At 46.3% G+C, this 24,258-nt stretch overlaps 1 protein-coding gene across 5 annotated transcripts in view; it reads right to left on the reverse strand.

Annotated features, from left to right (window-relative positions):
- The window catches only part of LOC1273758 (uncharacterized), a 51,551-nt gene extending 27,586 nt beyond the window's left edge, over positions 1 to 23,965 (reverse strand). For 3 of the 5 annotated variants that reach the window (XM_061652132.1, XM_061652131.1, XM_061652133.1), the window contains exon 1: positions 22,140 to 23,949. In XM_061652132.1, coding sequence (XP_061508116.1) covers positions 22,140 to 22,353 — 214 coding nt within the window. In that variant the 5' untranslated portion in view covers positions 22,354 to 23,949. Of the gene's footprint in view, positions 1 to 19,350; positions 22,111 to 22,139 lie in introns of those variants that run through there. The other 2 variants (XM_061652129.1, XM_061652130.1) reach the window with 2 other exon arrangements.
- Between the last annotated feature and the right edge of the window lie 293 nt (positions 23,966 to 24,258).

A 24,258-nucleotide genomic window follows, 5' to 3' on the forward strand; every position in this document is an offset into this window, starting at 1 on the left:
TAAACCGTAGAGTGCGGCGGAGAGTTGGGGATGCCGCCGGTTCAAAACTATCTTCGTCCATTTCTAATGGGCCGGGAAATCAAATTAGCAGGAAAAATGATCCAATAGTGTGTAGTGCGTCACACGGCGTTACGTCGACTGTGCACCACCCGGTGTGTTCTTTGCGGGGTGCCAGATTGCCGTGCAGGATGATCCTGTGGAATGTGGAGAATGCGACACGATGACCGAATTTATAGTGTGAGTTTGTTTGATCGTACGGCGGAGAACCTGGCCGTATGCCAGCTCGCGTTGCCCAGAAGTGGTAGGAAATGAGATAAAGTACTGCCGGTTGCCGATCGTTTGTCACGTTCATGTTGGACAGCTTCATTATTTGTTTTTGCTTTTTCACCTTGTGTTTGTGTTGGCAAGCAACTATTCTAACGAAAAAACGTTGTCCCCAAGTGTGCTACACCATGTGATTGAAGTTTTCTAATGCTTTCACCGAGATGATTTATTCCTGCGAATATTTAACACGGAATTGAATCATCTTTGTTAATAATAACCACTAACCGCTTGTGCTACCGTTTAAACTGAGCTGCTACTGATCTTCGACCAAAGGGCAATTAGAATACAATAACTCACTGACCCAATTAATCTGCAAAGCAAATAAACCAATCCCAATAAGCCGAAACCCTCGTTTAACCCACATTCCAGCGACTGTCCTCACTGGTCGTACGGTCCCACTCTCGATCTTACCGAGTCGCTTTGTCACGAAACGCACCCCGCCGAGAACGCGCAGCTGTTTGCTTCCGTTTGATGGGGTGCTTCTCTGCTTTTTTGTTTTGTTTTCCGTGCCACTCGTGTCCCGTGGCACGACCAGCAGCAGCGGAACGAGCCGTTTCGCGCAGCATTAGCATGTTCGCGAGATGTTACGCGAGACGTGCGGACACACTCGAATTCGCATTTTTCAATGCCATCAATCAGATGGCAGAATGGAGTCGAGGACGGTCGAAAAAAGCAAGCAAAAAAACATGATGGTGATGGTTGATCAAAGAAGTAACCACGAAACCGCAGACGAAAAAAAACACTGCTTCGATGGTAGAATGGTCAAGAAGAAGGTAGCAAAACAAGACACTTAACACACATCATTGGCAGAGAAGAAACCGCTTTACCATCAACCACTAATTGCTTCCAAGGATTCGGAAGACGGAGGAGAACAAAACTAACAACAAACAATATTAAACAAGCATAAAAAATGCCGCATACGATTCTCGCAAACCAAGCACGATCCTTCCAATCGTTCGGGTAGGAGGGTGGAAGTTTGTCAAGAGCACACATTTAGCAAGAATTAGGCCAATTCGGTTGGCTGAGTTGTTGGATGGAAAATCGTTTGCAAAAAAAAAGTTTTTCCGATCAGTCGGCTGTAGCGGCGATTCGTGTAGTGGAATATTCACGGCGCGCACACACACACACATACAGTGGGAGGACCAACTAAAACTTATCTGTGCTAGCTGTCAAACAAGTGGAAAACTTGCTGAAATGAGGTTAGAATCTCTCGCTCTTTCGCTCTCTCTCTCTGTTTTCTTCGGCTCGATTAGCTGTTGCTGATGGGTGTTCACTGATGTCCGGTGAGAAATGCGCAGCGAGATGCTGCTAAAAACACGTGCGGAACAACAACACATACCTGGGAAAGAAAGAAACGAGAAAGAAGAGAAGAAAAAAACTTTCGTTAGAATTTTCCTCTGCCGGCCAGACGGGACCGCAAAACGACACAGTCAGTCGTCAGACGTGTTCGAAAGAAATACATGGCCGTCCAGCGACGCTGTGCCGCGTGAGACGAGACGAGGACCGCGGATTCTGTTCGTTTCGTTCGCCCTTGGATGATCGTCACGTGAAAAATGAATTTGCAAACGGTTGCCGCAAACTGTTACACCTTCTCGATTATGGATTCACACAACTGTGGCGCGGGGAATGACTAAAAGTCACCCGACGGCTAACCACTTCCCACATCACGCTTTTTACATACCCCTTAACTTGTGGTGCACAAAGCATCACACACACACTCAGGTATGTCCTTTTGAACGTCGTCTTTCTGCACGAACAGGCCCCGTCACTGGTAGTAAAGATTCATATTTTTACTTATTTATTTGCTCAACAGCGCTTCCAATGTATCAATCAATTTCAGTGGACCACTCTAAACGTAAGTTGAAACAAAAATGTCATTAATTATTGCTCGCATTGCTTCCTAGCGCAGATGTGATTCACAACACAAGCGATTTTTTACCGTCTAACTTCTACAAACTTATCAATCACCATAGATGGCACCGAGTGCAAATTAGCTCGCCTGTGTGAACAGCACCAGCGGGCCAAGCGAAACGTTCTTCAAGAGATTTTAGAATAAATTTAAATACATTTCCTTAGCGGCAGCAAAAACCACCTTGCCCGACCAGCTTACAGTGCTGGACATTGGGTTGGGGGGGGAGAACGGGTAGTCAAGTGACCGAGGGCAACCGGTGTCGGTTCTCAGCCCATCAACTAACCAACACAGAGCCCTTGGGACAGAGAGAATTGAACGGAAAGGTGTGGCATATTTAGTCGTAAAGACAAGGGGGATGCAGCGGTATGTAATTAAATTTGCCATTAAAAATGACACACACGTGAAACGACGCGATCTACAGCATACCGGGCGAAAACGACGAAAACCACCGCCAATCGTTAAAGGAATCCGGAATCTTCTCGATTTTTAAACATATTTACAAATATTTATTACATGCCCGATGTTGCTGTTTCTTCCAGAACATGACCATCAGAACATGGCGTGCAAGCGGCGTCCAACCAGTTTACACCGGAGTCGAGCGATAATGTGGTGGAAGGTAGACTGCCGTGGAAGTGCTCCCAAAAATAGCAAATCGGAGATATGTTCATTTTCTATTTTCTTTCCACTGGGAGGGGATGGTTTCGACAAGAGGTTGGAGTTTCGTTCAACAGCACAGAGCTGAATTTAAATCAAATGTAAAAATGGACAGTTCTACTTCTCGGACAATATAGGCCATTTCGGAAGGATGGTTTTAATGAAATGTGTCCCCCCGCAAACCATCTGTCGTCCTCGAGCCAGCTCATCAAACCCCAAGAAAAGGTCTCAAGATTTTCAACAAACGCGTTTTTTTAATACAAAACATAACGTCCCCCCTAGTAGTACAACACAATACGAGGAGAGTAGTACAGAAGCGAATGAAACATGGTGGGCAAGAGGCAGCCTGAGTTGATGTGGAAATTGCTCGGTTAAATTAAGGCAAAATGTAAACATTTTTATTCGCAACCCTATGGCCCATACCAAGCGCAAGGCGGAACAACCACTGTTCCTTTCCCAACACCCACAGGCCCCGTGTGCTTCTTCCGAGCGATCACTATCACATCTTCTACTTCCAATCCACCGTCCGATCCGGGTCCCTTCTACTAGTGCTTCTTGGCGCTGCTTGTACTGTCAAAATATTTACGAGTTTCGTTTCCAAACAAATAAGCACCGGGTTCACCCTCAGCAATGCCGTAGCACGGACCGTCCTATGGGCAACTGCTGCCCGAAGGTGTGTGTGTACTGGCGATTGCAGAAATAAAGAGGCGACCGACGGCAAACGATAAGGAGTCAACAACCGCCACCAGCAAAATTGAGGCACGAAATAGCGTAGATTTGTTATTTAACTAATATTTACCTTACTTTAATTAGCTAAGTTTCTCACAGCTGTGAGAACAATTTTAGGGTGAATAAGTGAAATATTTTTACTCCACATCATTAACACACGCAGAGTAAAATCTTACGCAAAATCAGAGCAAAGCAAAAGCCAGTAGAAGGATTTAAGAACAGAAAACAATATCACTAATGTGAAGATTCATTATAAGCGAAACAAAAACATCCCACCCAAGAAACTATCACAACACACAACGCGGACCGCATGGCGTACCGGCGGCCAAGGACGCGGGAAGCGAAAAACGAAACCCTTGCTGATAGAGCCAACTCAGCTGTCGGATGGCAGGCAACAAAACTTCCGCCTAAGTATACCACCGGCACCAGGGTTTGTGCAGCAGTCGTCGTTCTAATTAATCTGTCATTGGCCGCCCGACTGTCTGCGGTTGCCGGTGAAGTTTGTCATTTAGCGAGCCGGTCGGATGCCTGTTGCCTCGGTCCGCCGGTCCACCCTTTGGCATCATCCATCCCAAAACCTGTTGTTGCACTGCTATTGGGGCCATACACACACACGGTGAAACGAAAAAGGGAAAAGTTCACCAATCAATTGAAACGTCGTGGACCAACCCCGCTGGGAGTGTCCCGAAGACAGATGATAGAGGCTAGTTGCGTGTACGCTTGTTGCAAAAACCCCGCTCGCCCGCGCAATATTCATCACACGACTCGCGCACACACTGTTAGTCCCCGCGTGTGCGAAAATCCAATGACTGATGGTGTGTTCTTTGCTCTGCCTGCGTGTCTGTCTTTTCCTCTGCTCTTTACTTGTTCCGTTGATTGATGGATGACCCATTTCGAGTGTGGTTTTTTGTCTCAACCATCGGTCCCATACACTCACCACTTCCCCAAAGGCCACCACCACCAAACCGCTAACGAACGCAGATCTCGAAGGATCTTCTCTGTCGCTCACTGTACAGCGATTCTTGAACAGCAGCGCTTGACTTGACCATCGGACCCATGGTCAGAAGTGGGGTACGATCGTTCGCCCTACCGCCACCGAGCTCATACTCTGTAAGTTGTCTTATCATCCACACGGTCACACTGACTGCGAATGAACCGCGGCACCCGTAGCGCGACGAAGGAAGCTGTGTACAGAGGACGACATGGACGAGGTTTTTTCTTTTGTTTTATTCCATTTGCACATTCACATCCCTCGCTCCGACTCTGCATCTTGCATACATCCTTCAGCTGTCAAAATCTGTCCATCATGCTCGGTTGAAAGTGAGAGTTACCTTCTCCCCGCGCCTGCTCATCGACGACCCGTAACGTCTCGGGTGTATTGGAGCAAACCCTGCAGGAGATCAACCCAGCAACAACAACAATTTTTGCCGGCCGGCAATTGCTACAGCGCATACAACTGGCAGACAACTGGTCTGGTTCGTATTGCGCGAACCCAGCCCCGGCGGCACGGCTCGGTGCCGAAAGTTGCGCGAACCCTCCAAGCGCGACTCCACCCGCCGAGGCGGGTTTTGGGTGCGAATCCAACCTCTCCGTAGCAGGTTGACGTCATCGCACGGATATATTCCACTGAGGCGCTTCCATTTCACAAAAATTCAACTTTCGCCAATCCGTTCCATGGGCGTCGGTCGTCTTATTCGTCGTGCTGTCTATTTCTTTTACTTTACCTTTTTAAGATTGCAGGCAAGAGGACACGACACTGCAATTCGCAACGCAACGACGGTCGGTGAAAATGCCATACAGCTGGACGGGTTTTCCCAGCCCCAAATGCAACCTCGGTGGAACCTGAGGCCGGAAGTGGGGAGGGAAATAAAGGCTAAATAAAACTCTGCCCATAAAGCGACGTCAGCGATGTGCGAACAACGACGGTGTGAAACCGTAAAGGCGAAAGTGACATTTTGATTTTGGGCACTTTGGACTGACTATCCTTTATGTTCGGCATCCTGGTCCGCTTTCCAAGGCAGGAAAAGCGGAAGGAACTCATTCGTTGTGCTTGAACCTTGTACTTGAACGTAGCATTTGTGCTTTTTGTTTTTGTTTGCTTTTCCTTCTACACGTTGTGCTTGTAGTAGCGCATCGCCCAGTGGGCGCAACAGTGGGGTGGACCACGAACACTGGGTGCACCGACACACTGTTAGCTGTTGGCATGCAACTCTTGGCAGTGTGTCAGGGAGCCGCCGCCACTGCAGTAGTGTAGTGTAGTATGCTTCAATGAAATATGATATGTAAGGTTCAAGGTTATTCAACCTTGGCTATAAATTGTGGTGTCGTCACCAAGGGTGGTTAGAGTTTGACCGAATTAGTAGGCTTTGAGGTACGTGAAATTTCTTTAGATTGCACCATAGTTCAAGCACCAATTATTGGTTTGTGCTACATGCAGAGTTATCCATCTACTCTTATTCAGATTTATGAAACTGAATGAATCTTTGAACTGAATTAATAAATTTTAAATGTAAGAATTCAGGATCCTTCAAAAGTTAAAAAAAAACACTTCAAAGATTGTTCAGTGTTTAATCTGTGCAGAGTCAAAATATTTAGACATTCATAAATTTGAAAATAGTCATTATTATTTTAAAATATCCTTACAACCTTCAGAGATTTATGCTTTCTTGTTACCCTTAAAAATTTATGTTGAAATTTTTAAAATGTTACCATTAAAAATTCATAAATATTTATGGTTTTAAAATAATCCAGAATCTGTGATGATTATACCTCGAACAATTAATGGATCTTTAGAGATCCTAAAAGATTACTGTATCTTAAGAAGTTTGATTCGAATCCCCGGCACTGAAGTGATTTTAATTACTCATCAATGAATGTTACCAATAGTTGTATCGCTAAGTGCAAGGTTAGTTTAAAACACGAGTCTAGTTCCACTCAGTTCTTCGCTCACTTGACGTCAAGTCAATAAGCATCCCCTATCTATGACATCTCGGAACGATCGAAAAATAAAATATATGCCTATAAAATCGATGCAAAAGGTTAACATACACCTACACGACTTCGCTGGTCACTGAACACAGTCCACTAATGAGTTTTCCGTTCGGCTCTCGGCTCACTCGGACCACCGGCGGACGCAGGGCGCGGATTGTAGCCAATATTTGCTTTCCGTAAATATTTGCACTACTTCCCCGTTATCAACTAGCGCACAGAGCGCTGGCCAGGCACTCCCCAATGTTTAGCAAACAGACGCGATGCGAAGCGATAAGGCTACGGCCAACACTAGACGATAGTGAACTGGAACCGGTACACTTCCACGCGATACGGTTTGAAGAAGGGAATAGTTTTACCCTGGCAGACAGGAAGGTGAACAGAATGCAATTCATTATTCTAACCGAACGATACGTGTAATGGAGCCGTAGGATCTTAGAAGGAGGAGTTTTGCTGTGCGCGATTTGATTTGCATTTGATTATCACATTGCTTCGTCACTTACCATGAAGAGGATTAAAACGACAGCATGTCTTCAGATTTTAGATTTTTTGCACTGAAACGATGATGTGTTTCAAACGAGATCCTTTAGATTGAGATTAAAGAGTAAATATGTGGAGAAAGGTGTTTTATTGCTTTCTCGCTCTCTCTTTCTTTCTCTCTCTCTCTCAACGCGTTTGAGCTATCGCTATCGTCACAGTATCGTACCAAAACAGTCACTGCATACAAATATGGTCCCACCTCATAAACCAAGCTGCTTTACGACGTCTCAAACAACCACACAGTGCTCGTTGTTGTCATCACGTTAGCGGTACGGTACAGGTTATTGTGCTGTGTACGTGATTGTGGGTGGAAAAAAGCTTACAACTCGTGCGAGCTGTTGCCCGCGAAATGGCAAAACAAAAGAAACAAGCTAAAATTCGCGCCAAAGAAACAACACTCCACCACATTTACGATCGATCAGCGATCAGCGAAACCACGTTCGAAATTCGATAGTGACATGACTTTGCTTCGACACTTGAAGATCGCAAGGCGTTGAACTCCCGAAACCAGGTACCAGGAGAGTCGGCACTGCTTCATGTCACTTAGATGATCTCCAATAGCCAACGATCACTGTTGATACTTTCTCCAGCTTAAAGGCATAACGCGGTTCAAACTTCCGGTGGATCGACCGAAAGAAACGATCCTTAAAATTTATTAGGTTCACCTTCTATCAGCCCGGATATTGATTATGTAACACTGCGATGACTTCCACAATTCCCCATTTTCTGTCACAATCAATTTCGTTTGGTACGCCAAACGCGTTTCGCCTCCAAGCGTCCCACTTGCTCGTGCTGGTGTCAATCATTCAAACCAGACGTAATGGGTTTCCGATCGCACCTCATCTTACGCGAACTATTACCATCGCCGCTACGAGATACCGTCATCACCAGTCTGCCCTCAAACAGAGGGTACACGGGCAAGTGGTTCGGTGTAGTATTGCATATTTTCATTCCATTGTAAGCACGAGCTTTCGCTCCGGCCAGACTTCCCGTCATCCCGTCAATCAAGGTGCGCTCCCGTGATTATCAAAAGATGGTCGGGCGATAATGGTGCGGGCCTCCCTGTGGGGAAGGCGAACGTGCTGCTCATCTAACACCGCGCGTGCGTCACGGTGTTTAGTGTGCTGCTCGGAAATATGGACCTGAGTACGCTCCGGGCTACACGCCCAATTCCCTCCGGGGCCTTGCTTAGACGTATCAGCCGACCCGTCCCACCCGGCTTGACCTTTCAACTATCTCTCCCTGTCTCTCTCTCTCTCTTTCTCTCTCTGGGAGGGGGACACATTTGGTAAAAGTCACTTCTCGCAGACAGTGTTGAGCCGAGGTCCAAAAGGGAATGAAACAACTCCGACAACGAAACACCTCCGGATTGTTTCACAGCCGACGGCGCACCGATATAAGGACGTCGCTCACCTTGTCCGGGCACTGGAGTACTAGGAGAACTTAAACTACACAAGTGCTCAAAACGTGATTGCCTTTTTGCGTGAAGGTAACATTGGTTGGCCGGAATTGTTACGGGCGTTTCCCCCCCTCCCCCCCTTTTTCTGCGGTACCAGTTCGAACCGGCACAGACTGGAAAGCCGATTGTAGGCAGATTCGATGTCACGGTGTGGAGTTTCTCACCGAACCTCCAATATTCGGCTGGGGAAGTGAGGAGTAACCCGAGGACGAAAAGGTATTAGTAACAAGCGTTAACGCTTGGAGAGGTTTTGCTGAATATGTAATTCGCCGTCAACCCCGGTGCGACACTGACCCGGTGGTGAGATTGTTTTATTGGTTTTGCTCTTGATGCCGTGGGTACATGATTTGCGGTTTTGCAGTTCAAGTGGAGGGAAAGTTAGTTTCGTTTCGTTCGCACAAAAGTGAAGCATTTGACCTCCGTCCGTAGAACTAGCGGTGGTTTGCCACGAAGCATCAAAGCGGAAAGTACTTGAAGTGAAAATTATTCTTCGAGTAAAGTGATTTAAGCTAAAAAAATGCTTCCAAAATATCTGCAAACGACATCAGTGACAAAAAATTAGGCTTCTCCTGGACCCAACTTTCTGCCTTTGCCGTGCAATCTCCACTTCATAATCGTCAAGAGCAAATGGGCAGACAGCGGCAAGAAGGTCGCCACCTTTCGGCCATGCTTCACACACACGCACGTGTCGAAGGTGGACCACACCAAACCCACATGCCGGCACCCAACGGAACCACTTTCTCAAGTGTTCGTCGACTTACGCTAGCCGTCTTGCGTGCCGGCCACCCCCTTGGTCCTTGCATCCTGCCAGGCAAAGGAACCTTTAAATCCGTGCCGATCCGGATTTTACTTTGACGTCAGCGAGAGCGAACACTCCGAACGACCCGCTCGCAATACGTGTGGTAGGTGCCGCAAGTGGGGTGCTTCGAAATGGTTCTCTATTCACAAAACCGCCCCAACGCAACGCAACAATGCTCTTTTTTTCGTTGCGCGCACCCATTCACGGAGCTGTTTGGGCGGGAGGGAGGCCAGGGGACTGCAAAAATAAATACAACAAATTTGCACGCACAACGACAACAGACAACAGCATCATCAATCAAAACTCAAAACTTCTCCACATGACAGGGCGAGGCCTTCAATTAAAACTCCATTAATCCGTGGCCGTAGAAGGCCACACCAACCGGGGTAGGCAGGCAGGCAGGCAGGCAGGTTCGCCGGTTGACCTATAAAAGTGGCCAAAACGATCAACGCTCAGAATTCGCCATGTCGCGGCGCTCGGGTGTGCTGCGGCGTTCGTGGAATATTTCTATGGAATCTATATCAACGCCACACTGACCTACAGCGTACGCGGCCATTACCCATTGGAACGGCTGTTTGGGCTGCGCAGCGATTATTTAACAATTTTCTGAATCTGCACGTTTACTGCTAGACACTGGAAATTGCAGCTGAACAAAGCATTCTAACATTTTTTGTCATAAAATAGACACACATTAAGGTTCGGTTGGTGGTTTTTTTTTTCATTCATGTAGCTAAAAATACAAACTAGACTAGGCCTTCGCATTGGGGCTATTAGAACAGAAGAAATTGATGTTCTCTTTTCTCTTTAACTGCAAAAATACGCACTTGGCGAACACACGTTTTAATTTAAAAGGTAAGACTAGATTTAAGAACATTCACTGGAATCATTTGTATCCATTGAACCAGAAATAAACAATTACAACAATTACAGACAGGAAAAAAATACTCCTGTCCAACTACCTAAAATATTAAAAAGATAAAAGTCGAAGGAAACGGTATTCTACCGGAACGGAATGCATACCTTCAAAAATGGTGAGTGGTGTTGGTTTTCATCTCTTCTACAAGCTTCATTTAATTCGCCCTCAAATCACATCTTGCCCGAGCCCGAGCGCTTGCTGTTGCATTCGTTCGGGTAATTAGAAACACAAAATTAACCCTCCTACGGCCAGCCAGCCCCAGGAACAACCTTCACATCCTAAAACCGCCACTTCGTCGTCTTGCAAAACGGAACCGCCGAGTTGGCTGTCGCAGCGAATGATCGCAAAAAACACAACAACAACAACAACAACAACCACAAGACACCCGCTGTGGCGGCCGCCAACATGTCTAGCGCGATCTCTCGTACGATTCGCAAAAATTCGCTTCACCCTTTGACGCACAGACACACACACACACACTGCCGCTTACATAAACCGCTCCCGCATTCCCCCCCGGCTGTCCGATTGACGTTGGCAGGCAGACGCATAACCTCGAAAAACGATTGCGCGAAGGACACGCATAGATGGGAATGGGTGGCGGCGTGCGCAAGATGTGTGTGGCAGATTGGATCACTTGCGAAACGTGATCGTTTCATTCACGGGCTTCGAAACAACAGTGCGAGAGAGGCACCAGATGAAGAGAAAGAGAGATAGAGACAAGAAAAAACACCTGATCACACCGCTATCAGAGCTACATATTTGGTACCGATCGGGCAACGATCGTACTAGATGGTTATGCTACTGTTCGTTGCGTTTTTTCTCTATCTATTTTTTCTTAGAAAACATTCCTAACTACGCAATACAACGCACTCACACAGATCCTTACCCCCCACACGGACCCTGTCTGCGACAGAACGTGCTGAAATCAAAAACGAAAGCACCGCGTGTTCCGTGTGTCGCACTTTCTCAAAGATCTCGAATGATTTCTCACGCGTGTTGAGTTTATCGATACTGAGGTGGGTTGGGTAGGGAAACGAGAGCCCGCCCGGACCCCCGTTGCAACCCCTGCGGCTAGCCCGGCGGAGAGGCTACAATTACGTCGTTAGCATACATTACTTTACGCACACACGCCATGATGATTAGCACCCATGATTGGGGGATGCAGCGAGTGAAGCGGGGCCGGCAGGAGGTGTGCAATTGTGACGGAAAGCTGCAATAATCAATCATCTTGTGGGACGTTGGGAAATTTTTATAGTTCCTTCACATATCGATTCGGCGCAGGTGAATGACGATAGCAACGATGTGGTTACAAACTACGGCAAGAGTATATCTTACTGAAATGCTGCATCATTGAATGTTCAGTTGCTTTCTTATCACATCAACTATATTTTCAATTATTCTATTAAAAAAGGAAACATATTTGCAGCTGCAATGGTTTCTACAATTTCCAACAAAGTGTGTTCTAAAGAATTATGAAATATTAGCACGTTGTAGACACATTTCTAACGCCATGTTTTCCCATTTTATGTTTTCATGTTTTTATTTTTTTGGCATCCAATTGATAGACTTTGTTTTTAGGGTCAGTAGTTATTTCTAGCGGCGGACGAAATTCGATACGATCCGCACGTCAGCGGCGAAAGAGCTAATGCTAATGCTCAACTAGGAAGAGTTAAGTTGCTGTTTCGCACGCGATGCATTTGCGGCTGGCACACAAGCCAGGAGTGTACACACCACCGCGGTCAGTAACACTTCATAAAACAGTCAACATGGACGCGCGCACTTCTGCCCACAAGTACCACCTGTGCTGTCCCCTCGCTAGGTACACGATTAGGTGTGTGTCTGTGTCCGCCTCCCAAATTTGCGTCATTCGTCGTGCATTGATGAGTCTAAATTCCACGCGCGGTAGGAAGCCGAACAAGTGTGTCTCCCGTCCGGCTTACGCGCGGATGATCTTCCCTGCTTCTGGGGTGTAAATTCACGCCCTGCCCAAAGTAAACTACCACCATCCCTTGCTATCTAGGGGACTGCAAACAAATAAAACACCCAGGATTAGTACAAACAGCAGTGTGGGGTTAATTATTTGTCCGTCTGTCCGCGGTCGCCTGAACAAAAAATAAAGCATGAAACGAGGTACAATGCACAAGTTAGAATGCAACTCTTCACAGCTACCCAGGTTGGCTGTTGTCTCGTCGGCGGTTGTGTTTTTGTTGTGGCTGCGTAAAACCATTTTAGACGATTTACGCTGCCCGTTGCTGCGCACTGCCGCCGTACGTGATCAGCCCAGAAAACGCGCATTCGATGCGCGACGCTTCCGCCACAGATGCATCGCGTCATTTCGAAGATCGTGCTGCAGCTATCAAAATATGGCGATGGGCAGCGATGATCCATACAGCGCACTACGACTGTTCCCTATTCAAACTCAACCACCCTCTCCTCTACCGCGTGGCACGTGCCATATTGCACCCTGGAGGGTGAGCGAAATTTTCCAAATCCCACCTCAATACGCTGCGCAATAACCGACCGACACACAGCTGCACAGAATTTCGCACAAATGGCTCCGGGACGGAACGTCGAACGCCCCGACCAACGCCCCGACCAGTTAGCGAGGTGTTAAATTGTTTACTTTCAAATTCCTATCGGGACATTAGAGGTTCCAAGCGACGGCGATGCACCGATGCGCTGATGACGTCTACCCTCCGGGCCCTCTCCGCTGCCAATCTGCTGTGAAACTCTTTTGGAAACATAGCCAGACCAAGTTCGTTTGATTAGTTTGGTGTTGTGCTTAAAAGAAAACTGAACACAATAAATTGTCCCTGATCAAAAGTGTCTTTGAATGTGAGCTAGCTGCAATGAATCGCAAGCGCGTTCGGTACACGTGCCATCGAGGAGAGCGGGAAGCGATCGTGGAGGTGGGACTTTATTTGCTGGCACTTCATTTACTGACACCTACTCGCCAATGTTTAACGACCAAATGTTTAACCGGTGTTTATTGTTCGCCGCTGCGGTTATCTTTTGCCCATTACACGGTGCTTCGTGATTCACTTGCCTGCGTTTTGACCAAACTAATTTGATTAGAGATGCTAAGTGTGTATAACAAACCTCCGCTCTTTGCAACACGAAGTTCAACAGTTGACAAATGCGTTTTTCCTCACCAAAATTCACCCTTGGAGTGTACCATCAAGTGTTTGAATCGATTAATATGCATCACAAACATATCACATGTGTCGCAACGACGCCTTTATAAATCCTGCCCGATTGCCCTTCCCCCAATTGCACCCTCCACTCCAAAGCTTTGCAAGCTTATTCACGCCATTAGCAATGCACTAGCATCAGCAATATCGGACACGTGCCATTCCCTTGGGGTGCCTGTGTGCTTGTCTTCGATCCATGGGTGTGTTTGTGTGTGTGTATCAACTACACACACTTGAACGAGGCCGCGTATATTCATATCGAACTCTCCTACACAACCATACGCGCACGGTGCATTTAAATGCAGTTTGGTTCTGTAACAAGCCGATCGCGGCATCGTTCTCGGCAACGCATGAAGCATCACCATGCTCGGCACGATTCGAGGCCAGCCCTGCCTGGGGGTGGGTGTCGGGCCGGCTCATAATAATAACGGACTTTAAGGGGCACGATCAATTTACTAAAAACAAACCATCGCCATTGAATCGTTATCGCTCCACGCCTCTTAGCTTCAAGTGGGTGTTGGATGCGTTTGAGGCGCTTTGTGCGATAACGGTAAGCTTAAATCTGCATCTAAAGGTAAGCCAATGAGCTGAAGGGACAAAACACGTGGTATTGCAATATGGTACGCAAGTAGTATGGATGCAAGTAGAATTATGGTAGGAGCATCGGGAAGTTTTACTATCAACGAGATATTTGTTAGGAACTTCTTGTTTAATTTCAGTACGATTCTATTGAAGTACGCCTATGATAGACTTAATTATTAGAAAACAGATTCACAGGGCAAACGTAAACAAAATATAGAAAGACGGCATCCCAAAACATCGAGTTTGTAGCAAAATTAGTTCAATTTAATCACTTAAAATGAAAATAATATACTGTTTGAGTAAGAACATTTCATGATCGGTCCGTGCGAGTCTTGTTACCAAATTCCACGCTGCAATGATACTCCAGGCATATGACGCAGTGCCAACGCGCAGAAACGAACCATACGGACAACATAAACACTTCCCCTTTGCCGTTTGCTGACTTGAAGCATCAGCCGACGAACAGCGCACACCTACTTCCGCTCGAGCAAAACAGTTCTTACCATTGCACATTCCGATGCCCGATTCCGATGTCTTCGTTTGCGCTGATTCAGATATCACACATACACACGATGCTCAATGCCGCTGGAATTTAAACATACGAATTCCAGCACCACGTGGAACGCCGTAATGATTGCCATTGGCCATCCTCATATCGCAAAACCGTAGGCTGCACTAAAAGGTTCGCGTGCCCACGCGATAGAAAACGTGCACCGATTCTAAGCCACGGGGCAAAAGGGGAAAGCCGAGGGGTGGGGAAGTGGTGTGTCACCCTGTCGGGTGCATCAATTATTTGCCATCGTCACTCGCACAACAATCATCGACAATAATAATCATCGCACCCTCGAGCGCAAGCAATTCTTACCACGCCCGGGGCGAGGGCAAGGGTTGTGGGAATGGGTAAAGCGCAGGGCTCGCCACATTGTGCACAATGGCACTCTATTAGACTGCAGCAGGCAAGTATGGCTGTTGATAGGCGGTTTTGAGTGCTCCATCCATCGGGAAGAAGGCAAACAAATCATCGACTGGCACGTGGTGGATGGTAATTGTTGGGTACGAAATTTCTTGGCTCGGAGAGACGCATGCACAATCGCTCTGCATTTGAGAGTGTTGTTTTATATACCATAGTAAAAATATTCATCTAGACATCCTATGATTGAGAATCAGATTAAGGGTTGCATATTTGTTAAATCTTCTTTTTTTTGCCACAATCTGCCGCAAAAGCGATAAACGCTATCAAGTGCACAGTTATTCGGTACATTGATTTGACTTTTTCGATCCGTCCGTCCATGCACTCGCTTCATTACCAGCTTTAACTAGACCGGTCAGAACTTCTGCTGCTTGATAAGACAGTGGGAGCAGTGTACGAAAACACATCCAGGCGCACGTAGTACCACCATATGTTAACACAAATTCGTTTAAAATCATTACCAATGACCCCCGGAATGGACATCATTCAACCGAGCGAAGGGCGGTGCAAGATGCGATGCGTGTCTTCTAGCCCGGGCTGGTGCGGGAAGGTGTACCCCCCGTTGCGGAGCAGATCGTAGCCCCAACGTGATAAGAGGAGCCAGCAGCGGCAGCTAGCTGTAAACAACGTGAGCCTCGTCAACCAACCACACTGTCAACTGGCGCGCGATAAGCCGGCGTGTTCGGTGAGAATCTGGTTTTCTCACACCCGGTCACCCGGCAGACTCAGCTGCTGGTGTTGCAGTTGGGGAGATTCTCTTTTCTAACCACCCGCAGTCCCGTTTGCCAGAACAGCTTGATGGGAAGATTCCATTCGCGTGCATGCATGCATCGAGTGAACGGGTGCATCAATCGCTCACTATCGCAAACCTTGGCTTAGGAAGCAGCACAGTAGGCGCTTGGTTTAGTTGTTTGCCGACTATACCCTATTGAGGTTTAGTAAGCGCTTGGGATTAATCAATGGAATTCAGGAAAACAACGAGCGTAATGAGGCTTGCACAGTTAGAGCGGCAGGCACTAGATCATATGTAATATTTTAAAACATTGAAAATTTAAAACGCAAATCTTAGCAGAAGGAAAATAATTGCGAACCATGATCAACCTTGTCTACCATACCCCCTACACCATGTACTGCGATGCACTTCGATCCGACAGTCCAACAACGATGACAACAAACGATCGTACGTGACCACTTTGACGATCTAAGCGCACTATGTTTGCTGCACCGCAGCGATTGCGCGTTGAGTGCAAATTTGTGGCCAACTTCTGCCAGAGAGCTAGGGCGAGCTGCAATGGGGCAGGAAGAAATTGCGAAGAATCACGCCACCTCAAACGTCCAAACACGCCCGCAGCAAATCGGAAGCGAAATAATGCAAACCACGCGTGATCAAAAACCCCTCCGAGGCTTGTTAAGTGGCGCTAGCTAGTGGTCGTAAAAAGTGTCGCATGGCTTACATTTTTTTATTTGCTTTGGTCTAGCTATGCCATAACTGGGTCTCTGTTTTTGCGTACAAGAACAGTAACAATAACAAATGCAATAACAGTATTAATAATTTTTTTTTGATTGATTGATTTGACCGTTGATGTTGTTTTATTTCCTTTAAACAGTATATCAAAAATGATGCAGTGCAATTCGTATTGTTCCTAGAATTGTTGGATATTGTACGCAATAACGTTTGCATTTTTAAAATATGAACAAAAATTATCACATTTTTTAACTAACGAAATGTTAATTGCACCTTCAATCATTTTAACCCATGAGACGGAAACAAAAATTTGGAAGTCGTACACTAACCGTTATGGCTGAAAAAACTGAAAAAACTTCGTTAAGAAGTTTGCGGGATCAAATAACGTCACCGCGCCACAATGAATACGGATATCGTGCGGCAGTTTTTGGTAGTCAGTTTAAGTCCGTTCCGGTATATATAACCATCTTGGCACTATTATTATACAACAAACAGATCATTTTAGGCGAATTTCGGCGAGATTTCGATATGACTCCTTAGTCAGCGAACCGGTCCAACACATCCCAGCTGCGTTCCGTGTAAAGACCAGATTATACAGTGTAGACAGTACCATATACAGTCTTGCGTCGTATTGGAGGCTCAGAAAGGCTCGAACTCTTGACGGGCATGTTGTGCAATTCGGTTGTACCACTTGCCGGCTATACCACGAGACCAACTGAGACCAGACACGTAACTAGACTATATAAATAATTTAGTCTGACTACTCTAAGAACAGGAAGATAAATTCAAATCAAAATTGAACACTAGAACAAAAGTGTATATTTTTTTAAATTAATTATTTCTTTATTCGTATCTGTCTTTAAGTATCTGTCCTCCGTGGCCTACATACATCACTTAAAACTACAGGACCTTTAACTAAGCGTTCCTATGATTTAGAGCAATGTATTCTTTTAAATGTCGCAAAATTTTTAAAAAATTATTGATTTTAAACAAGTGTTGATTTTGTATATTAAGGCTGGTATGACACACAACAGCGTTCGTGATTAACAATCTTAGACAGATGTACACTATATTGAATTTAACGTCAATTGAATGTTTGAAATGCCACACGAAAGGTGTGTTTGAATAACATAAAAGGTCAGTGCCATCGATTGCAGGAAACGGCAAACCAAAACATAACCTTGCCTAACATAGCGCATTTCAGCGCACTACAGGTAAAGATGTATTTACATATCACTCGAGAGAAAGTGAACGCATAGTTTGTAGTTTTTATACGTTTAGGCGTACCGTACACGGCATGCAGAACTTCTCAACAATTGAATCTTAATTATTTACAATTACACATTACAATTGACGCTTATCTAGTTCAATAAAATCTCAAATCTTAGACTTACGGGGAACAAAGAAAAACTATGTCAAGTGTAATATTTTACTGTTTAAAAACTTTATATTTAATGCTCCATATTTCTAAGAGTATGTTGAGTGATATCATCGATAAACGATATTTCACACTCACTTTCACTCGACCGCTTAATAGGCCTTACGAAGGGTAAGAACACACCGGCACACTCTAACCACAAAAATATGCACTAGACAGTTTAATCGCGTAATGAATTCGCGTCATACCAGTCCCACCCTTCAATACAATAAAGCACCGTAACTATCGGCACAGGGCAGCAAAAACTAAACGCGCGTGCAACGATTATTGGAGGATTCGCTCGATTAAACTGGCGCCCGGCGACAATATCCGGTTTCAGCCAGATGTCTGCAACAGAACCGTAATGCAACAGAAGGTGTAGAACGGAAGCCAGCACAAAACCAAGTCATTCCTACATCTGCAATCTGACAGCCGGCTGCTATTGAACAGGGAAACCGAACACTTGACACTGCCCCTTCCGGCAGGTCCTGCTAGACGCTGCTAGACCTTGGTATGAATTCCGTATTCCTTTTTCAGAAAGCTGGTTGACACATTTTATGACAGGCCTTGTGTTGATGGAGCATTTGCAGTTTGTAGTTCCAATTCATTATTTACATTGCGGTGTTTAATATCTTTCAATTAGATTAGCAGCTCTGAATTCCATTAACTGTAGATAAGTTTTTTTGGAGTTTAAGATATATATTTTAATTGTAATCTTACGATAAAATTCATACAGTCGTGATGAATACTTATGCATATCTTACTGTCTGTATTACTGTATGTTTCAGTCGAAATAGGTCACTGCATTTGATCTGCGCTTTACGATTAAAAGTCGCTAACTTACTGCTGACCCACATTTAATATCATTCGCCATATCTCGCTAACCCTTTTCGTACCCCGCTGCCTAGCTATGCTCGCAAAACAGAAGCACTGTAACATCAAAGGGTATGCGCTGGAGCTGCTAGGAAAAAGCCATTTCACTTCCACTCGGCTGGAAACGACTCCACTGTCTATACATAGCCACCCCCCGCGACCGACGAGCATCCGTAAATCGAAGATAAAATCCTGCCCACCGAAGGACCTATCGCACAGTCATCACACACGCACACGTGCGTGCCGGTTGTGCAGACAAAAAAAAGAAAGGAAAAGAAAGGAAGCGGCAGCAATGCAGCAGACGAAGCCAGGAAAAACTCCATCCGCGATGCATTTCCCCACTGCTTCCGGCTAACACGGGGCGACGTGCGTGATTTAATTGCGTACGTCGAGACAATTTTTCCCGGCCAAACCGGATGGGGGACGACCGTGTCGCCATCGAGACGGCTGGATAAAACAGAGAGAAGAAGAAAAAACAAACAAACAAACAAACTAGGTTACACAAAGTGCATAGCACTCGGGCCGGCCTACCTTCGTCTACCGTCTTGGCCGGTTCCATGTTGCAAAACCGGCAGGCTTGGCGTTTCGTTTTCACTTCACCGAGCCAGAGCACTTTCGCTGCCAAGATCGCGGCACGATCACGGCAGCATCTACAGCGAGATTCACTTTTTGCTGCTGTTGTACAGCGTGTGATGTACAACCGCCGCACATCCGCATGCTCTCCGAAGCACCGGGGCTAACCCTGGCCTTGAAACTGGCATTCCCTTTTGCACCACCATCGCGCCCGTAGACGACGACCACGGCGACGGCGACGTTTACCGTGGGCTCGCGTGTTCCGTCTCTCGAGTGTGGAAAGGAAGCAGCGAAAGTTTGTCGTTATTGGTCGTCGAGGGCTGGTTGAGCCGAGCGCATAAATATGCTTGCCGTGGGTTCGCTTCAACAAACAGCGCAGCAAAAAAACATCATAACCAGCACACAAACTGTGATGTCTTTCGGCCTGCTGTGCTCTCTCGGCGTGTTTCACGCCTGTGCCTGTGTGCAGTCTCGGAAGTGGGCACCCATGTGTCGCCTGGTGGTGCTAAAAATAGCATTCACCCGAATGCAACTGCCGTGAAGTGCACACAACACTCGTGGCAGTGCGATCGCTTTCGCACGGCCAGGAAGCGCAGTCGATGCACCATGCAAGTGTGTCGTGACACAGTGATTTGTGCGACTAATCGTGTACGGTAGCACTGCTGTAGTGTGTTTTTAAGTACGATTTTTTGTTTTGTTTTTCGTTTGCACCACAAAACTACAAAATCGAACGATATTACGGTAACGGTTTCGTTCCATTTTGCAATTTCGCTGTGAATGAAACATCAAACCATCGAGTGCTCGGAACACCTCGGAATGTAGGTTATGGGTTAAGGGGATTTCCAATACGACAAACATTGCTCTCTCCCTTCTACCCAATCAAAAACATGTAGTATATCGCGAAACAAAAAGGACAAACGTCAGCGCAACAAGAGGAATGGATGAGTTTTTTTTGTTTTCTTCTTTTTCTTTTTTTTGTGGCACTACCTTGGCACATCATCCCATCTGCCAGAAGGGTTGTTTTCTCGGCCAGCGATCAAAATTGGCTGCACGGTGTGTTTTCTAGCCATAAATATAAGGGATGAGTGTGATGTTGTGATGTGAATTGCTCTGTGCGGGAAGATGTGACTTCTTACTCATTTCGTAGGAACTAATAAACTATTCGTAGAATGTGCAAACTGCGCTATTTTCTTGTTGTTTTCCTGCGAATTCTTGCCTTTTGTTTGACTTTCTGGGAATTTGCTCCTAAACTATAGGGTGATAAAAGGCGACAACAGTAACAAATAAAGATTATGACGAAGATTACCTTTAATTTCTGCATTATTACACCCCAACAAAGCAAATAGTGATAATTATTTCGCGTGTTTGGATGCCAATGCTCAAGGATGATCTAAATTTATTACAATAAGAACTGTCAATATCTTAATGGAATAGAATAAGAAAATCATTTGAATGCTTCATTCTTGGACATATGCAGGATTAGTATACCGATAGTAACTATGAATTGAATCCTTACCACTGAATCGCAATGAATCCTTATCACTGAATCGTGTAAAACCCACAACCGTTTTAGGGACATATAATTAAATGTATTCAGAACCTTCAGCGTAGGAACCTCTGGTAGCATTGATCCCCTTGTTATTAATATGCAAATTAAACTTTAAAACATTGCTAAAGGAGACGTCACAATTGCAAGTGACTTGCCGATGACTCGCCCTGAGTCAAAGAGACACATTTCGAAAAACGATCAATCTTTGCAATTAATCTTCAACATCTTTATACTTCTAATGTTTCCTGCTCTCTAACCATCCTTTTAAACTACTCCTGTTTTTGCAAAGAACATCACTGTAAGGTATATTTTGAATAGTTTATCGGTTGCTAGATTTCATAGAACTAGATACTACACTTAAATCTAACTATTACAGTTCCCCTACGCGTAAGAACAATTCTAGCCGCTAGAGTCACCAATATCACGTGACGGAAGCATGACCAAAACAACGCCTCACATCGTACACAGGCAATGGCACTGCGCTGCACGTAAATAGCACGCTGTTACGCAATTTACCCTAAAGAATTCCTTTTCTCATTCCAGATAAGATACGACGCCGTTTAGAATATTTTACAAACGCAGTTACGCCACAACAGTTTCTGCTACGATACAGTCAGTGTAATAACCCACCCGGAAAACGGAAACAGAGCCCAACAAAAATAGCACTCCCTTGTGCTATCCAGATTTTCCATTGCACGGCAGAGCGAAAGCTAAGGAGCTGATGGCATACTGGCTCACTCGCCCAAAAAACCAAGCCCAAGGACACACACGCGTTCCTTGGGCAGGGGTAAAGCGTGCCACAACCGCCACAACGCCGAAACGCAGTTCGGCGTGTGTGGAAGGAGAGGGGTCAAAGACCGCACCGCTGGTGTATCCTTGAAACTGGGACATGCGCCATGACGTCAGCATCAAAGGAGCAGTGGCGTGTACCAACCAACCATTGATGCTGTAAGGATAGCTACGTTTATCTCTTTCACCCTCCCGCGGTGGCGTGATGTGTTTATGCGTGGAGGAATGTATATTCCCCCTCAGTGTTTTGCTTTTCTCTGGGACGCACACACTCGCACGAAAAACGCAAACGTAAACAAAAACAAAGAAACGGCACACAAGGCATTGAAACAAAGAAACAGCTATGCTGGTAGCGCTTTATGAAAAGGATGCTCAAATGTATCTCTTGCATGTAGCCTATTCTACCTACCTTTGCGACGGCCGTACGGTCCCAGAAAGGCAACACCCTTCCCGATCACATTGTCGTCGATGTACTTCATTATCTTGAGCGTGTCCTCCGGCCGCTTCAGCGTGCTGAAGGCCGCCTTCGGTTTGCCCGCGACATTGCCGCCGACCGAACGGAGCGGAAAGTCGTCCCCGCTCAGCGACAGGCTCTTGGTGCGGCTGGCCTTCTTAAAGCTCATCGTGAGAGCGGATGCGCCCCCTCCGTCCCCACCGTCCAGTACGGCTTCCACGGTTACGGGATAGCGAAATGCAGTGGCAGCGCACACACACACACACACCAAACAGTGATCTGGGGATGCTCTTTCCCTTTAGCTGACTTCTACGTCCTACGTTGCCACTTTCCACCAACTGCACTCTGTCCGATAAGGTAATGTTCGACCGGGGGACAGAAGGCAGTCCAAACGTAAGGAATGGTAACGCCACCCGCTTGCCGAGGGGCTCGCGTTTGCTGTTTGGGCTTCCCTTTACGGGTCTAAGTAGGCTGGCAGGTGGTTGATGGGTCGACGACCTACCGCAACGGTGACCACGGCGGCAAGGACACTTGGATCGCTCATACGGCTCGCGGTAGCGCGGAAAGGGCCACCGGCACACGAATTTCCGATTACGAGGCACCGCACACACCACACAGACACACACACGCACGCCCCACAAACACCACACTGAGGGAATACACAGCACTAACAGCACATAAAGAAAGCACTCTCCTGTGTTGTGGCAGACGTTACACACTCTATGCACTTGCTGCTGACCGGGACACAGAATGATTTCTATTTCAGGCAATGAAATCAACGAATGGGAGCGGGGAGCAAAATCACTTTTCGCTTTCCCCCTGCCCTTGGCACGATTGATCACGAGATGCAAAAATTTTCCACTCAAATCTTCTCCTTTCGAGCACTTGCTGCTGCTGCTGCTACGTTGATGACACGGCACGTTTTGACAGGGGCCGTGCGTTTGACACTTGGTGCAAATACAATTGAACGGGGACACTTTTGCACGCTCACCGGACTAAACACTTGGCCGCACCCACCCGCACTTGTTAGCACTGTAGCACACCGACCGAGCGACCTTTGTACAGCGGCTGCTACGCTTGTAGAGAACGCGCTCGTCCTGGTCCTTTGTACGCACACTACGCGCGCGCTACGGTGCTGTGTTAGTAGTGTAGACGCTACGTTTACACACGCTCAATTATCATCTGACTGCGCTGGGCGCGCTGTGTGTACACGATAAAAGCGATTGAACTCACGCGGCTTTCTTCACACCTCGCACAGACAAACGGTTCCTTCTAAGCAGTTTAGCGTTTACCAATACCAACCCCTTCTCACTAAAGCGGGCCCCGTTCTTATGTTCTTCTCAGCCACCACAAGCAGGTGGAAAGAGGATGCACTCAAGGTAAACAACACGCTGCAGCGATGCTGCTGCTGCCCCCACTGGAGGGGATAATTTTGGCGAGAATCCCTTTCCGCGGCCTATCTGCCTACCAGCAGGGCGGGCTCTCTGTGCTGCACCGTAATCGGGCAGGCGATATGGGAGAGGTTTGATTTTTTCCTCCCAAAATACGCACAATATTGGCACCGAAACGACCTCACACAACGATTTACCGTAGTAACCACCGCACAGAGACACACACACGCAGTTGGAATCGGGCTGGGCACGGTACGAAAGAGACAGGGGAGATGGGTTTGTTTTTCTCAAGCAGCCGACGCGTGCTAAGCGGACGAAGCATGGACTTGAATTAAACGTTTCTCACCTACCGAGTACGAGCAAGACCCTTTCGCAAGACGGCCAGCCAAATCCGTGGCTGCGAGTGAGAGCGAATGGTTTGCGCACAGCGGGACAATTGAAGCGTGATAAGGTCAAAAGTAGTAGTGATTAAAATAAAACTTACTTTTGTTCTTTCGTTTTCATTGTTGACCATTGATGGTTTATTAAATGCTGATAAATTACACATTGATAACACAACCGTGGAGGATTGTAAACGATGAATTTTAAATTATTACGAATAATTTGAAGAATTTTATTATATTTCATATGATCAACTGTTACACACAATTTCTATAATTTCTCCAACATAACACCCCAAAAAA

The sequence above is a fragment of the Anopheles gambiae genome, chromosome 2 (assembly GCF_943734735.2).
Source record: "Anopheles gambiae chromosome 2, idAnoGambNW_F1_1, whole genome shotgun sequence".
NCBI classification, from domain to species: domain Eukaryota; kingdom Metazoa; phylum Arthropoda; class Insecta; order Diptera; family Culicidae; genus Anopheles; species Anopheles gambiae.